Genomic DNA, 17,521 nt, shown 5'->3' with positions numbered 1-17,521 from the left:
AAGTATCGGTGCCCCTGTGCAATGTACCAAATCTAATTCTCCAACTGCCCAGTTTTGAACAAACATGAAATTTGACAGGGGCATTTTTCAGGTCCTAAATAGGAAAAGTAAAGAGGTCACAACTCGATTATTCAATGTAAATTGAAAAAGTAAGTGCACCCCTATGTAATGTAACTTCCCGTTGTCGTACAAGCGTGAAATTTGGTGCAAGTATTCTTTAGGTCCTAAGTGAGGAGAGGTGCCACATTCTGCAGAGGGACATCGGTACATGCAGCCTGAGGAGAATTAACGCTCCTCTATGTGTATACATAGTTTATTCCTCGGTTTCTCTGAAGTAACCACGACTTCATAAAAATTTTTGTGCCACCAACATGTAAACACCTGTATCAAATTAACTCGGGCGAAAGCCAGGTATATCAGCTAGTTACCAAATAAAGGGGACATTTGAACCAAATCGCTCTAAGGATTTGACTGCTCCTGGAGCATTGCGCCAAGTCACCAATTGTATTTTTTTTCTTAAACTGCCCGTTTATCTGCGCCCAATATGGGGAGCAGAATCTGGTTGGCCGCACCTCCATAACATCTCATATACTTTTAGCCCATATGGTCCTTGGCTCTTCCTAGGGTCACTTGTACCACACAGGTTTTTCTCTACCCCTTTTTCTATTCTGCATCTGAGGACAAATGACCTAATTATCATAACAAACAATTGTCTCATGATTGATGAAAATAAACATTTTAATACCACAAACTATAAATATTTATATCAAAACAGTCTTGTCCAGGGCTGGAGACTTCGCCATGTCAGCGGCTTCTTCTCTTCTTCTCTCTTCTAAGGTACATAAGCCATTTTAAGCAGCTATAAAGAGATCTTTTAAGGCACAGGGTTACCCAGGCTTTATAGAAAGTATCCCCGTGACAGTCCAACTTTGTGGCTCTGGCTCCTGTTTCAAGTATCATCAAATTAATGACACAACAGCAACAGGATTGATACATGTAGCATTACACCATCCAAGTTGGCTCCCAGAAGCCACAATGTCTCTAGAGTGAACTTGGGCATCCTGTAAGTACAACGACTCAGACTCCTACCTTACTGATAGTAAACAGGGCAAATGGAAGATTGGTCAGCTCATTGTGAGATCAGACACAAGTGGCCTCTACCCCAAGTGTTAGCGTATCCCTGACTTGGGAATGTGAAATCAGACGACAACTCAGCATGTAGCAAGAGATGTTATCTTCTCTTCACAGTTTGTTGGCGGCGGAGATGTACTGTGTCAGGAACGATCTCAGTTTTGATATGTGTAATGTCTCTTTGATTGTGGTGTCACGGTTCCGCAGTTGGAGCAGGCCGCTCTCCAGCGTGACGTCACTCACCAGCACCGTGAACATGATGCCCATTTCATCATACCTGCAAATACATCAAAAGACAATGGAGCAGTTTTTAAATTACTCTCTGCAATATCGACAATTTAAAACCGAAAAAAGCAAGAAATGCGTCAAACATATAATAAATTTGGCGTATATGCCACACTGTCATTCCTGTAATCTGGCATCTGATAATCTAGCACAGAACTGTAATGTATGTAAACTTTCCCACCTTGCTGGGCCCTGCTAGAGGAACTTTACATTTACATGAACAACTGATATTCCAGGATACTTTAGACTGTGGCTGCTGTCAGATCCTATGAATACCGGATTAGAGAAAGATCATTGTATTAAGCCCCATTTACACACACAGATGATCGCTCAAAATTCGTCAGAAACTGAAAGTTTTGAGCAATCATTTTGCAATAGCTACTGATGGGCTAATCAGCCCATTAGTAGCTAACGAGCTTCATTTGTATGTGTTTAGAGAACGGGCGGTCTGTTCTCTAAATGCATCACTATTATTCTCCAGCGGGACAGCAGCTGAAGGAATGTTATCAGCGCTGCCTGCGGTGAACTCAGTGTGCGGTTCCTTTTATTAGGGGCGACGGATTTTAAGCTGAGCGATGGACGAAAAGTGCATGATGGGCACACATTTACAAGCATCGATTATCGCTGAAAAGATGGCTTTTGAGCGATAATCGTTGTGTAAAAGGGCCTTTAGATGCTCCTTTTATCCTCGATGAACTGATCATCTCTTCCACTCACTTTGTAAACAACTGCTCCATTGGCGTTTGCACAGTGTCTAGGTATCCAGGCCAGACTGAGATTCCGCTGCCCCGCATCTCCGACAACAATCCCTGACAAACCTAGGAGAGGAATGAATCCAGAATGTTTAATACACTGATACTTAGTACAAGAGTAAAGGAAGTTCAAATGTTACCAGTAATCTGGAATACTTACGGTTTGTTCACACGGGTGGACTTGTGCAGCGTATTATATGCGCAAATGTTGCTTGCGTAAGCGCAGTGAACAGAACCCATTGATTTCCAAGGGTTTGTTTACATGAGCGTATTTTTCGTGCAGTGTGCGACATAACCTATACTGGTGCGCATTTGTACACCGCAGAAGCCTATTGAAATCATTGGGCACGTGTAACTGCGCACGACATAAGCAGTAAACCCGTGTATTCACTGCGTATATAAGCACAACAATAAACATTATTTGTGCAATTCTTGGTCGCTTAAACAAGTGGCATATTTGCGTAACCGAAATGCACTTGCGTCCGGGTGAACAAGTCCTTAATCTGGCATTTCTGAACATCAATGGATGCCAGATGTAAGGAGTATATGCTGTTATACATACCAGCCGTAAATCCACAGCAGGGCCCTTCCCCAAGTCTACTGCCACTTTCATGGGGGCCAGAGATGGATGAATCTTCAACACCTGCAATGGAGAGAAATACTATATGACATCCCGCTGAGAATAAATGGTATCCCGGTATATATTTATTATACACAGCCCCCCAAATTTTTTATTAAGGGAACACTTAAGCATCACATTTTTTTTTCCCAGTGACGGCCGATGCCTCATTTTGTTTGTAATGAATTACTCAAGTTGAAAATTTGATAGAAATAGCGTATCAGTCTAGTATTAGGCTCTGCGGTCAGTGTGAAAAATGCTGCATTTTAGGAATTTTATAAAAATACAGACTGTAACCAAAAAATGTAACAAAAAAATTTGATTCCTCTAAAATGTTTGAGTAGTGTATATATATATTATATCTATGTATGGTGCACTGACTCAACAAGGAGCCCGCATCATAGAACAGATAGTGGCTGACAACTGCAAGGAAGTCCTGGTGGACGGCATCGTTAAACATTGCAACGATCTCTGGCTTCGATCCACAATAGAGGAAAATTTACCGCTCTCCGAGGCTCCTTTCCCCGCAGTGACAAGGCATCGGAGAGGTACACCAACAATCCGCGGTCCAGATCACAGTTTAGCCACACCAAGTGTGGGACGACTGACTTCCTGCCCTCCCGACCCTGAGGAAGAGTATGAGATAAGGATAAGCCAAGGATTACAAAACACAAATAGACACATTAGAATTTCATTCGCGGGTTTGAAGCGGCTTTCCTGCCTGTAATCCGCTGCGGGAAACTCTCCCCATAGAGAGAAGAGCGCCCGCAGTGAAAAAAACGGCGATACAATTGATATTCCGCGCCACATGTCATTTTCCGTGCGTCTTGCCCGCAGCATGTGGACGATATTTTTGCAAATCCCACCCACTTTGCTGCTTAGGCTCAGGCTTTAGAATACATGCGGAACTTCTGAGCAGAAAGTCAGCACGGAAATTCTACGGCATTTCTGCCCCGTGTGAACCCAGCCTTGTAGGGGTTTTCAGGCAAATGCTATTGATGACCTACCCTCAGTATAGGCCATGAATAGTTGATGGGCTGGAGTCTGTTGCTTGGGACCCTGGCCGATCAACTGCTCTGGAGCTTGCTGTCGGCGCCACAATACACAAGGGTTGGAGCAGAAACAGTTAGCTCCGACCTGGTGTAGTGGTCGGCCCCGGTAACTGCAAGCGCAGCTTTCATTAACATTAAATGACAGCTGTGTCTGCAATTACAAGCGTCAGCCACTACACAAGAATCAGAGCCATTTGCTTCCAATCTGACCCCTGGGTATTGTGGCACTGAAGGCACGGGCCCGATCGGCTGGGGACCTGAGTGGTGGCCCAAGCTGATCAGCTATTGATGGCCTATCCCAATGGTAGGTCATCAGTAGTATTTGCATACAAAACTCCCTTGAAGGCTTTTTATACAGCATATGAACACATACAGGTACATACGTGCAGTTTGGTGTCCGCCCCAGGATGCACCTGTGCAAGGACAGAGTCATCCATCATGCACAGCGTCTCCACCGGCTCCTTTCCCCAAGGAAAGTCATAATTTATAACAAATGTCTTTGCTCCTTCTGTGTCCTGATGTTCGCTGCTACTGAATCCAGATGGGATGTGAGCAAACTGTGGAGAGGAGACAGAGAACACAGTCGTTATCAGAGACTGCAAAAAGTATACAGCTTCTGGTGCTGCCACTCACCCTGCGCCACCACAGCAGCCTGTGCCGCAGCCAGTAGTCGTGCCACACAGTCGTCGTTTTGGCAGAGCTGAACCAACAGAGTGATGCTGCCGTCCGCTCTCCAGTCCTAAAACATGTAAAAACAATCACATGTCAAAGTGAATACACGCTTACAGGGGCCCCTAGCGGCATTCAAGTCAGGGGCCCTCAATAATGACATGATCAAATATGCTGGGAGTGCCCTACCCAGCCCCACAAAGATGACATGGGCACCATCCTTGGAATTGTGCCAATGGAGAGGGTCAGCGGCTATCCAAAATGCCCATGGCAGAACTGGGAGAAGCTCATACAGACAGCGCCAAAAGTGGGACCCTGCTGGTGGTGGTCTCAATGTTGTGTAACAGATATTTCCAAGTTCTACTGGATGACAACTTACAGGTTCACACAACCCGTCAGCACCTGAGACCTCGTCTGACAATTACCTACCGAGTGTGATGAAGGTTATTGTCTGGGCCATCTTGGGTGGTATGAAAGCACGTTCCCACCTCTGAAATACCAAAAGGCAGCTTGCGATTCACCAGCTCCAGGCAGGCGATGTAGTGTGATAAGGCACCTGGAATATAAACCAGAAATTAGGGTAATTTGAGAAAAAGGTCATTAAGCTCAATTCCATTTTATGGGGTATTCTGGAGACTGGGCACCATTTTAAAAATTTCCCTAATGTTTCCGCTTATTGCAAACGTCTATCCAAATAATCAAACTGAACTCCGGTACCATTTTTCTGCCGATCTGCGCCATCGCTGCGTTCCAGCCAGCTTCAGACTTCCACATTATTTAAAATGGCTGTCAGGTAGTGCAAAAACTACATCTCCCACAATGCCCCACTGCCAGTTACTGAGTGCACAGTCACAACTGTACAAACTGTGTCGCCATTACAGAATGTGATGGCGCTGAGCAGCCCGATCGGTAAAACAAGACGTGACCGCTGGATGCCAATGGAGAGCCGAGCAGCGAAAGCAAACTCTCTGCAGCTTTGTAAAACGAGTTATAACATTATATTGCAAAATTACATGTTATCACCTTTCACTTTGAATTTCCAGAATACCCCTTTAACCCCTTAACGACCGCCCCATCGGGAAACTACGTCCTCAGTAAGTGGGCTTTAATCCTAGAGGACGTAGTTTTATGCATCCTCTTAGGATTAATGCCCACTTGCCTGAGGACGTGACAGCTCCATGCTGTCGGTGCCCGCAGGTAGCCGACAGCATGGAGCTGTCATCCCAGGATGCGGGCAGTCCCCCGGCAATGCGGGCGCTAAGAAAAGTGCCTAAAAAGTTAGATATTCAGCTGCCCTGTAGGATTGGATCCATCAGAGCAGCTGAAATTTCTTACCTGGCTTGTCGGCGGTGTCCCCCGGAGAGCGGGTCCTCCCGGACCCGCCGGCGGTCTTCTGCGCATGCGCGCCAGACGATGATGTCAGACGCATGCGCAGAAGCCCGGGAGCCCCCGGCAAATTTGAAGGCTCCTGAAGGTAGCCGGGAACCAGGAGGTGTTACCGGGGACCGCAGTGAGCGGTCCCCGAGCACGCGATCGCCGCTATCCATTTTTTAACTTTTTCGATCGCGAAAAAGCTAAAAAAAGTTAAAAAAAAAAAGGCAGTTTCATCTCCCCTCATGGATCGGATCCATGAGGGGAGGTGAAAATACTCACCTAAGTCCTCCCAGATGTCCCGGGACCCGAATCCCCGTCTGCGCATGCGCGCCCGATGATTGACATCAGGCACGTGCACAGACGGGCTCGAGCCCCAGGAAATTTAAAATCCCTCTGCTCTTGGCTGCCATGTGTAGCCAGGAACAGAGAGATTATACCGGGGACATGATCACTGTTATCCATGTAAAGTAAAAAAAAAAAAAGTGTAAAAAGTGAAAAAAAAAGTGTAAAAGTAAAAAAAGAAGTTTTAAAAAAGTTTTAAAAAGTTTTAAAAAAGTTAAAAAAGCTTGCGTTTCATCTCCCCCCACGGATCATATCCGTGAGGGAGGATGAAATGACGTACCTAAGGCCCGCGGATTTATCCGCGGACCTTACCCCAGCTCCTGCACATGCGCCCGTCGCCAAAATGGCGGACGCATGCGCAAAAGCCGTGGATTGCCAGGATAATTTAAAATCTCCCTGCTCCTGGCTACAAAACTTAGCCAAGAGCATGGAGATTTCATGGGGGGCCGCGGTGAGCGGTTCCTCGTCACGTGTTCGGCGTTATCCAATGGATAATGGCGATCACGTAAAAGTAAAAAAAAGGTGAAGCTTCATCTCCCCTCACCGATGCGATCGGTGAGAGGAGATGAAACTTTTTACCGGAGGCCTCCGTATTCGAACCCCGACGCGATCTTCCTTCGTGAACTTTCCCGGATCCTGCGCATGCGACCGCCGGCAAAACAGCGAATACATGCGCAGGAGTCGGGGAGCAGAGGAAATTTAAAATCTCCTTGCTCCCAGCGACCAACGGTCGCCGAGAGCCTGGAGCAGTGACGGGTGGCCTCGTTGAGTGGTCCCCGATCACGTGATAAAAAGGTAGCGATCTACCTTAGGCCGGTCTAACATGACCGGATAGGAATTACGGATTCCGCATGCGTCTGATCCGCGGTAATACGCAGATCAATCGCATTGGATTACACAATTCCGCTCACATTAGTGGGTCGGAATTGCGTAATCCACTCGCAAAAAAGAGAACGCAGCAGGTTCTATTTTACCGCGGATATCCGCAACATAGAGCCCATTGTGCTCCGTGGTCGCGGATATACCCGCTGCCCATACGCAACTACATTGTATAAGGGCTGCGGGTACCCGCATCATCGCTAAGCGACTGTGCGGGAAATACAAATTTTAACAAAAGTACTGCGAATGACCGCCTGTGTGAATAGACAGTTATGCGCAGTACAATAGGCGGCCGTACGCAGGGACACAGCCGGGCTCACAGCTGGGATCCGCTGCGGGCCTCCGCAAGCGGATTCCACCTACGGCTGCGTGAGCCCGGCGTTATTCAGACTGCTACCTGTCATACGCAATTTACAAGAAGCCCTGCAGTTCCAGGAGCAGCTTGTTGAGCGTCTTCTATGCACCTCATCAAGCTTATGGAGACTCACAGAGCGCCACTTTTTACACCCTATACCCACCACTGAGGTCAAGAAATGACCCCCAAAAAGCATGAGAGGACGGGGGATACACGGTTTTATTGCCCCATGTACCCATCCCAACCAGCCTCCGTAATTACCCCTGTCTTCGTAAATACCACACAGTTCACATTATTACTTTTAACTAAGATTTGGGGAACGCCGAAAATGGTGTGGAGTGTGGGGGAGGGGGATTTTTAGGGAGTCAATTTTTATTCCGTACAAATGAACAATGGGGCCTTGAATTTATTCAGTTCTGCCCTGAAATCCAACGGGTGTTCCCTGCATTACAGGCCTAACCATGTGTCCTATAAGTAGATTAGGGCCACAATGGGTATGTTTTTGAACACGGGACACACGGGGGCATCCATTTTGGGGTGAAGGTCTTCATTCCTATGTACACTGTACAAAAAAAACAGTTTTTAAATTGACAAAATTGCCAAAAAAATGTAAAACGTAATTTTTTCCTTTTGCTTTGCTTAGATTTATTCAAATACTGTGGGGTCAAAATACACAGTACACCCCTTGATGAATTTCTTAAGGGGTCTAGTTTTTAAAATGGGGTCATTTGTGGGGGTTCTTTATCGTTTTAGACGCTCAATGGCTCTATAAGTGGGCAATGGGGCGTGGAATTTATCCCGTTGTACCCTGAAATCAAACGGGTGCTCCTTCCATTATAGGCCTAGCCATGTGTGCTTTAAGTAGATTAGGGCCACAAGGGGTATGGTTCTGAACACGGGACAAACAGGGGTATCCATTTTGGGGTGAAAGTCTTCATTCCTATGTGTGCTGTACAAAAAAAAACTGTTTTTAAATTGATACAAATGCCAAAAAAATGAAAATTGTAATTTTTTTCCTACTGCTTTGCTTAGACTTATTCAAAAATTGTAGGGTAAAAATACACAGTACACCCCTAGATTAATTCGGTAAAGGGTCTAGTTTTCAAAATGGGGTCATTTGTTGGGGTTCTCTGTTGTTTTGGCCGCTCAAGGGCTCTACAGGTGGGCAATGGGGCCTAAATCACCTTCATGCTAAATTTCTGTTCTGAAAGCCACCGACTACTTCTTTCATTTTGGGCCCCGTTGTGCATCCAGACAAAAGATTAGGGCCACAATGGGTATGTCTCTGAACACGGGACAAACAGGGGTATCCATTTTGGGGTGCAAGTCTTCATACATATGTGTGCTGTACCAAAAAAAGCAGTTTTTAAAACGACAGAATTGCCAAAAAAACAAAAATCACATTTTTTTCCTTTTGCTTTGCTTGAATTCATTCAAAAACTGTTGGGTCAAAATGGGCAGTACACCCCTAGATAAATTCGTTAAGGGGTCTAGTTTTCAAAATGGGGTCACTTGTGGGGGTTCTCTTTGGTTTTGGCCACTCAAGAGCTCTACAAAAGTGCTATGGGTCTAAAACGCCTTCAAGCAAAATTTATGTTCTGAAAGCCACCGACTGCTCCTTACATTTTGGGTCCCGTTGTGCATCCAGACATAAGATTAGGGCCACAATGGGTATGTTTCTGAACACGGGAGAAACGGAGGTATCCATTTTGGGGTGTAAATCCTCATTTTCATGGGCACTATAGGAAAAAAATATGTCTTTAAAATTACATATTTGCAAAACTATGAAATTTTATTTTTTCTCCTCTAAATTGAATTCCTGAAAAAAACTGGTAGGGTCAAAATACTCATGACACCCCTCAGTGGATACATTAAGGGGTGTAGTTTTTAAAATGGGGTCATTTGGGGGGTATCTATTCTGACACTCATGAGCCTTTGCAAATTTGGCTTGGTGCAGGAAAACAAAGTGTTCCTCAAAATGCTGAAAAGTAATGTTAAATTTGTACATCCTATAAATGGTTAAAAAAAACACAAAAGTTTTTCAAGTGTGCATCCAGAATAAAGTAAACAGATGGAAATATATATCTTATCAAAAATTTGTACAGTATGTTTGGACATATTTGAGATATTACAGTTGAAAATGTGAAAAAAATGACAATTTTTTCAACATTTTTCCAATATTGGTACTTTTAATAAATATACACAAATTATATAGGTCTCTTTTTACAAGCAAAATGAAGTACAACATGTGGCGAACAAACAATGTCAGAATCACTTGGATATGTAAAGCCTTTACGGAGTTATGCTACGTTGAACGACGCATGTCAGATTTCCAAAATTTGGCTCCGTCACTAAGGCGCAAACAGGCTTTGTCACTAAGGGGTTAAGTGTCTAGTCGGCAGTGGCGATGCCGCAGTGGCGATGCCCGAGCACCACAACCTCTTCAAACAGCTGATCAGTGAGGACCCTGAGCAGCAGGCCCCCACCGATCAGATATTGATATCCTATCCCCCTAAGGATAGATAATATATACAAACAAGGCCCCACGAGGAGGATGGGGCCCTATGGTAAACCCAAAACAAAAATTTGCCATCCTTCTGCTGAGAAGGGGTGTCCCTAAGGGACTAGAAGAAACTGATCTGCTGAACCCTCCTGCCAAGTGGAATGTGCCAGTCTATTAAGGAAAGAGAGGATATCCCTCTTAAGAAAGCATATCGGAGGGCTGCACAGAACCAAGAGAATCCCCCCTGACCTACAATGAGAGTAAAGCCCTGGTGAGGTGTAGAGGGACTAACGACGGTTATGCCAAACAGGCTTGGAGGATATTGAATAGATACTGGACAGTCTTGATCTGGAGAAGATACTTACAAAGCATCCAAGTGTTGCATAAAGGAGGGGCCCTAATCTGAGAGACCTCCTTGTGCACCTCAGGATGAGGACAGCAGCGGGTTGTTACCCTTGTGGCTGTTGTTCGTTATGTCTGGCGGTAGTAAAGTCTAAGAGCCCCACCAATCCCTATGAGATTCGACAATTTACCAACGGTAGAAGTGCAGGGACCGTGCGTGCGGCACAGTCTGCGCTCAGACGTGTGCTGGGAAACCGATCCAAGGATTTAGGAAACGTGTATCGAAACACCGTAGTTGTGCGAGAACTCTGGCAGATACCCCTCTGGCATGATCAATAAAGAACAAGGGGTAATGTAATGCAAGCTGGGGATTATGACAATGAAAGCTTGGAGTACACAAAGGCACTTTGGATAGGAAGCTCTTGTGGGAAGAAGCAAGAAGGATAGCTCGCCTTAATAGCATGAGGCCCAATGGGTCCACAGACAAGGCGAGGGGCAAACGTTAAAGTTTGATTTAAACCCTTGATGTGACTTTTCAGCGGGGAATCAACTTCTTTTATTGGCGCATACAAGTGAGGATGATACTTTGTGTTCTTTCATTTAGAACATAATGCAGATCCAATGAGAGATGGAGATCCGATACATACGAATAGCGCTGTGCCTCTTGATGGCGTGTTCATTCTCTCCAACGTCTATATTTCTCTGTGTGTTCCTTCACATTTACCATCTCATAGTGCCGACTAACAGGTGTCTAATTAGGACTGTTCCATAATTGATCGTGACTTCATTTATACACATATATATTCCCCATTTTGGGTAAATTCATTTGGACCAATCCTCCCTATCCTCATCTACACATCGCTGCAAATCTTTGCCATCACATGACGGTGATTATGAGATATACAGTATATAAGATCGGGCTGATAAGCTAGGGTTCTTGAATAAGGAACTGAATGATACAGAAGTGAAAGCGCAGGATTGACACTTTTTACCCGATGTACAACCGCCACAGCAGGGCTAGAATGGACGTTCGGATCAGTGGTACGGTGCGAACCGGGGCTTAAATTCGCCATCTGGCTTACGCAGGCGCTGCGCCCCCTGCTGACTCATGCATCCTCTGCAGATTGGTACAGAGAGGACGTTGGGATTCCCGACTGGAGGAACTCTTGCTGGTATGGATGAATCAGGCTTTTCCATTGGTGTTACATCCAGCTACTGTTGGATTGGCTCCACTATGGGAGATGTTAAAGGGCCTGTCAGAAAGTCCCTGTTGCACACAATACCCCGTTCCCCCTGATGATGCCACATGTTGGGAGGAGGTAATGATATATTCGGCTTATTCTTTGCTTTTTGAGGCAAAGTTTTGTTTTTGGTCTATCCTAAGTGGGGTCTCAGACCAACGGATTCTAATTGCGGAATTCCGTGATCGCCGTTCGTGCGCAAAATCCACTGCACAACACAGGCATTGAAATGCATGAACTTTTCATTATTTCCTTCATACTCGCGAATATGAATTGCTTATTCCTCAGGTGGAAGAAAAATCGCAGCATGCTCGATTTTTCGGTGGATGGCATCTATTGAAGTCAATGGAGGTGTTCAATTCGCAGACCCATATAAACAATTAACTTAGCCTATGGGCTCTAGGTACCCACGTCATCGCTTAGTGACGGCACAGGAAATGCAAACCGTGAAAAAAAAAACCCTGTACTGCGGATGACCACCGGCAAGCTTCCGCAGTCATCCGCAATGCAGACAAATCTCGTACACAGGGTAAGCCTGGCCTAAGGATAGGGCATCAATATTGGAGGCCCAGAAGACCCTATAAGCTTTATTTACAGAGAACCGGACACCAGCTCTTTAAAGATGGTTTCCAGGTAGCACCAGCTGTCAGTGCCAAGCTACATTGGGGTCAGAGCGGAATCTGCCACTTTGACTGGTGTATTTGGTGGCACTCATAATTGCAGGTGCAGCTTTCATTGATTTCAAGCGCTGGTCACTACACGGTGGTCAGAGTAGCGCCGTACGCTCCGACCCTGGTATAGCCATGCACTGAGCCGTCACTGCCTGGAAAACCCCTTTAAGTCATCCATAGTAACCTAAGACTCATTACCTTGCAGTAAGTCCTGGCGCAGAACGATGTGTTGCCCCTGATGTTTGTCCGGCACGGTGACCGGCCCGACTCTGGATGAAGATTCGTATTTATTATCAGGACACATTCTCAACAAAGGCTGCGGCACTAATTCGGGTTGAGGCGGCCAACGGAGCAAGGTTTGGATGGGCAGGACCTGCTCTCGGTTCAGTGCCACCATGTTCCACCACTCGCTTATAATGTTCTTTTTCATCTCAATGCCCAAAGGTCCAAGGCTGTGACAACCCCCTAAAACAGAGGCCATGGTCAGCTCCTTCCCCAGAATAAAGTGCCGGCACCGACACAAGTCTAACAGGAGGTCGTGAATCTGACTGGTGGAGGGCGATGCGTAGAGTCTGAGGCCAAGACGCAGGAAACATCTGAAGGACTTCAGTAGGGACCTTCTCTCCCGACTCCGGGTCACTCGGACGAGAAGGGAAGGCATCTTAAGTTTTAGTCAGATGATGCTAAATCGTCCGCCCCTGCAAACTGATGAAGTGTTTGTGCAAAGACATCCATTCCATGTAGAGATTTACTGCGAAAAGGAATATTAATAGTAAAGATTAGCAGCAGAAAATCCAATGCTTCAAAGCTGAAATCACGCAGCATGCCCTGCTTGTTCAGTGCATTCTGGTATACCTTAGGCTCTGTGCAGTCATCTACCCCCTGCATTATAGGAACTCAGCTAAGATGTTAGGGAAGGGGGGGAGGAGACTGTCTACAAGCTTGTTGACTGTTTCCAATAACAACCTGCAGAACAGGGATTGAAAATCTGGAGTACAACGCAGGAGGTCATTTAGGATGAGTGCAGAAGAGGGGATTTACAATGTACAAGTTGGGGGTCTTCAAACTGCTCATGAGCCACAGGCTGAAGACCTCTGTCTTATATTATACTAGAGTCCATGTAAGACAACTAAGTTCTTTGTAACATTATAGTAAAGGCTGGATTTTCACGTTGTGGAAACCATGTGCAGTTGAACCCCCCCCACCTGCAGAGGGCGGTGACCACACAATTTTACAGTTAATACTGCTTTTTTTTTTACTGGCAAAGTCTTTTGGCCAATAACCACTGCGGTTGGGCAGGGTCTGGGCTGCATGTGGTTTACCCTTAGGATGGAAGGGGCATAAATTAGTTGATTAATAGCTTAACAGTATAAATAAGCCCTACTGTGAAACACCAAGTAATGCCCACGGTGCAGCCAAAAGCCCCACTTTCACGCAAGTTGCACTGCTTGTTAATGTCTACTCGGGACATTTGCAATCAGTTAAGGGTCAATTAATTTGCATAACGCACTGACTTGAGGCTTACGAGCAGAGTTTTGAGACCCTACACAAAGAAATAGCACAGGGAAAGCATGAGTGTAGGGGTTGGCACAAGGGCAGAAACCATCTCACCCAAGTGTAGGATTACCCGACCGTCAGGGCCGGAGACAGATATGCTAATTATTCACAACCAAAATTACAATTATTTCACCATGTTTATTGCTTCCGTCTTCCAATTATCTGTTTGCTTTGAAACTTTCCCCCAAGGGCAACTTACACCAGGGCGCCTGCGGATTCTTGCAGCGGATTCCGGCTGTGACCGCGGCCGGCAACCCTCCGTACTTGTCCTTGGTTGTCTTTTTCTGTGCCGCGGACGGTCGCAGCGAGCCGCTGTCAGGCATGTGCAGTACAGATTTTTTTCTCAAATGTTTATTTTTCCACTAGGCGATGACACGGAATCTGTGACCAGTCTGCAATGTTAACCCCTTAATGACGCGGCCATTTTTCTTTTTCCATTTTCGTTTTTTCCTCCCCCCTTTAAAAAAAAATCGTAACTCCTTTATTTATCCATAGACGTCGCTGTAGGAGGGCTTGTTTTTTGCGGGACGAGTTGTATTTTTCAATGGTGCTATTTAAAGTACGATATAATGTACTGAAAAACTTTAAAAAAATTCCAAGTGGAGTAAAATGAAAAAAAAACAAAACGACATTTCGCCATTTTTAGTGCGTCTTGCTTCTACGGCGCACAAACGGCAACAAAAACGACATGATAACTTTATTCTATGGGTCAGTAGGATTACTAAAATACCAAACTTGTATAGTTTTTTTTTTTTACTATACTCCTTTTTTTTCAAAGACATTAAATTTTTTTCAATTATTTTCTGCCATCATTTTGTGCGCGCGATAACTTTTTTATTTTTCCGTCGATGTAGTTGAGCGAGGGCACATTTTTTGCGGGATGTCCTGTAGTTTCTGATAGTACCATTTTGGAATACAATCGACTTTTTGATCGCTTTTTATTGCGTTTTTTCTGGGAGACAGTAACTGAAAAAGTGCATTTCTGGCGTTATTTTTTTTTTTTCGGACAACGTTCACTGTGCGGGAAAAATAATGTGCTACTTTGATAGTTCGGACTTTTACGGACGCGGCGATACCAAATACATATTTTTAATTTATTATTTAGATTTTTTAATAATAGATATGGCAAAAGGGGGGGGGATTTAAACTTTTACAGCTTTTTTTTTTTTCAATTAAAAAAAACTTTATTGATTATTTTTTTTACATTACTTTGAAGTCCCTGGGGGACTTTAAGATGCGATGCTTTGATCGCTCCTGCAGTATGACGGAATGCTATAGCATTGCGTCATACTGCTTTTTGACAGGCAGTCTCTCAAGCCACCCTGTGTGGATGGCTTGCTAGGCAGTCTGTTAAGGCAGCCCTGGGGCCTTTCATTAGGCCCCCAGCTGCCATGACACCTGCATGGCTTCCCCGAGCATATTTCTTTTTTCAGCCGCACTTAAGCAGCGCTGATTAGAGCCACCTGATTGGCTCTTCGGCACCACGTGAGTACACAGCGTGCATGCGGATTGCCTTCAGCAGCCGTGTGCACTACACACTACACTTAAGCAGCACGGGGTTAGTGTTTAGGGTTACCTAAACCTAACCCTAACCCTAAACACTAACCCCGTGCTGCTTAAGTGTAGTGTGTAGTGCACGTCTGCTTAACTGTAGTGTGTAGTGCACGGCTGCTGAAGGCAATGCGCGTGCACGCTGTGTAGTCACGTGGTGCCAAAGAGCCAATCAGGTGGCTCTAATCAGCAGCGCTGCTTAAGTGCGGCTGAAAACAGAAATATGCCTCCCCCGATCTCACCGCGGGGGGGCCGTGCGGGACCCCCGAACATCGTTCGGGCGATTTAAATGCCGCTGTCAGAATTGACAGCGGCATTTAAATGGTTAATAGCCGCGATCGGCCTCGCGGCTATTGCCCGCGGGTGTCAGCTGTTATAAACAGCTGACGCCCGCACTGTATGAAGAGAGGTTGCATCGCAACCTCTTTTCATACATACCCCGCGGCCATAGGACGTACTGGTACGTCCTTGGTCGTGAAGGGGTTAATTGTGGACGGGTCGCGGGTCGGACGGCTTCAATTAACTTCAATGGAAGCCATCTGCGCAAAAATAGAGCATGCTGCCATTTTTTTCCTCCACGAACGGAAATTGCAATTGGTTTCCACAAGTGCTCAGGAAAAAGTGATTTCCCGTAGCATGCTATGAATGGTATTTGCTGCAGATCCATGGTACGGACGCCCGCCGCCCTCTTCTTCCAGCACCCGTGTACAGCTTCCTTGCACTACAAGTTATCCCTCAATATAAATATTAATTGGCTCTGCGACATTACATGTCACACCCACAACTCTATGGAAAACTGGTAATTGGTTTCCAAAGCCGCCCAAATGTCCAAAGTAATACAAATAGGAAGACTTACAAAGTTACGCAGATAACTAACGTTCTTACATAACAGTGAGATTTTCTATGTAGAAGGCAGGAGCTTCTTCAGGGTCCCATACAGGACACCATGTACCAGGGAAATACAATGGGACCGCTATCACAGGTGGAGAGCAATGCCGCACTGTACTGCAGGGAGGCGCTACTAGCCAGCCAAGCAGAGCATGCACTTCAGTAATGCATGTATTTAACCAGTGAAATGTCTGTTCTGATTGGCTGAAACCTCTAATAAAGTGCACGCTACAGATTTCAGATAGTGTACGTGGAGTCAGGTTTGAAGTTACAATGGTCGAAGAAAGACCATTTTATGTAAAAAAAAAAAAAAAAATTGTATTCTGAGGGATAACTTGCAATATACTGTCCTAAATCAGCTAAAACCATCCTGTTCCACTGTGCAACACAGTAATCACTCGCATAAGTCACTTAAAGGGAACCTAGAGTCCCATAAACCATGTTGTAGAGCTCAAAAGATGGAAGACTTAGAAGCCTTCCGGGTTCTGTCCCCAGTATCCGCACTCAAGTTCCCCCTTTTTGAGATCCCCCTCCTTCTCTCAGGTCAATGCCAACAGTTTCTGGATCACACTGCTGCCCGGCTTCCCCATGTTCATGTGAAAAACCCACTCTTATTAACATCCCCATGGACCCGTCAATCTCATTTCCCTATCATTAACCTCCTCCCTAGGCCTTCCACAACTTACTTCTTCTCTTGCCCATAAAGCAGGACACGGCACGTAGAAGCACATGGGGGCTTCTGCATGCGGATTTTGCCCACTGATAGATTTAAATTCATGTACGAATCTGCAGTCGGGACGGTTTTAAAGGCGGAATCCGCGCAGAACTGAACTTCCGATTTCCAGCGTGTGAACATACCCTTAAGTCATCGTTGTCCCCAATCTCTTCCCTCTAGTCCGCATCAGGCGGACAAACATTACAACAAAACTCTGAAAAACAGCCTAAATAAAGTGGCTCCTGCCAGACGGCAAAACTTTGGATGCAGATGGCCGCAAACTTCGTTCTTCAGGTCTGCATCTATGAAGAAAAGCCATAAACATCAGCAGGTTCCCTCCATTACTAGTTCATTCTCAGATCATACAACTTTGTCCTTCACCGTGCCATAAAAGCCTATCTTATCCCCTAAAGAACCCCCTATGACTGATCTCTGTGCCGAAGACCCAACCACTTACTTCAAAAGAGAAAAGTCACAACAAGCACAAGACAAAAAAAAATATATATATATATATATATTTCAATCCCTGTGCGGCTTTGACCCCCTCCCCTCCAACACCTCCTCTAGTTCACCCTCAGCATTAGGCCCCCTCCAG

At 45.5% G+C, this 17,521-nt stretch overlaps 1 protein-coding gene across 1 annotated transcript; it reads right to left on the bottom strand.

Annotated features, from left to right (window-relative positions):
- Positions 1-720: 720 nt before the first annotated feature.
- Positions 721-17,321, bottom strand: POLG2 (DNA polymerase gamma 2, accessory subunit). The gene is made up of 9 exons (XM_066587764.1): positions 17,070-17,321; positions 12,414-12,966; positions 4,938-5,064; positions 4,473-4,578; positions 4,223-4,396; positions 3,291-3,413; positions 2,731-2,811; positions 2,134-2,234; positions 721-1,408 (listed from the first exon to the last, which is right to left on the bottom strand). The coding sequence occupies exons 2-9, from the start codon at positions 12,874-12,876 to the stop codon at positions 1,243-1,245; spliced, it is 1,341 nt and encodes a 446-aa protein (XP_066443861.1). The 5' UTR covers positions 12,877-12,966; positions 17,070-17,321; the 3' UTR covers positions 721-1,242.
- Between the last annotated feature and the right edge of the window lie 200 nt (positions 17,322-17,521).

This window comes from Eleutherodactylus coqui, chromosome 13, assembly GCF_035609145.1.
Source record: "Eleutherodactylus coqui strain aEleCoq1 chromosome 13, aEleCoq1.hap1, whole genome shotgun sequence".
NCBI lineage: Eukaryota > Metazoa > Chordata > Amphibia > Anura > Eleutherodactylidae > Eleutherodactylus > Eleutherodactylus coqui.
This window is presented reverse-complemented; position numbering and strand designations above follow the sequence as displayed.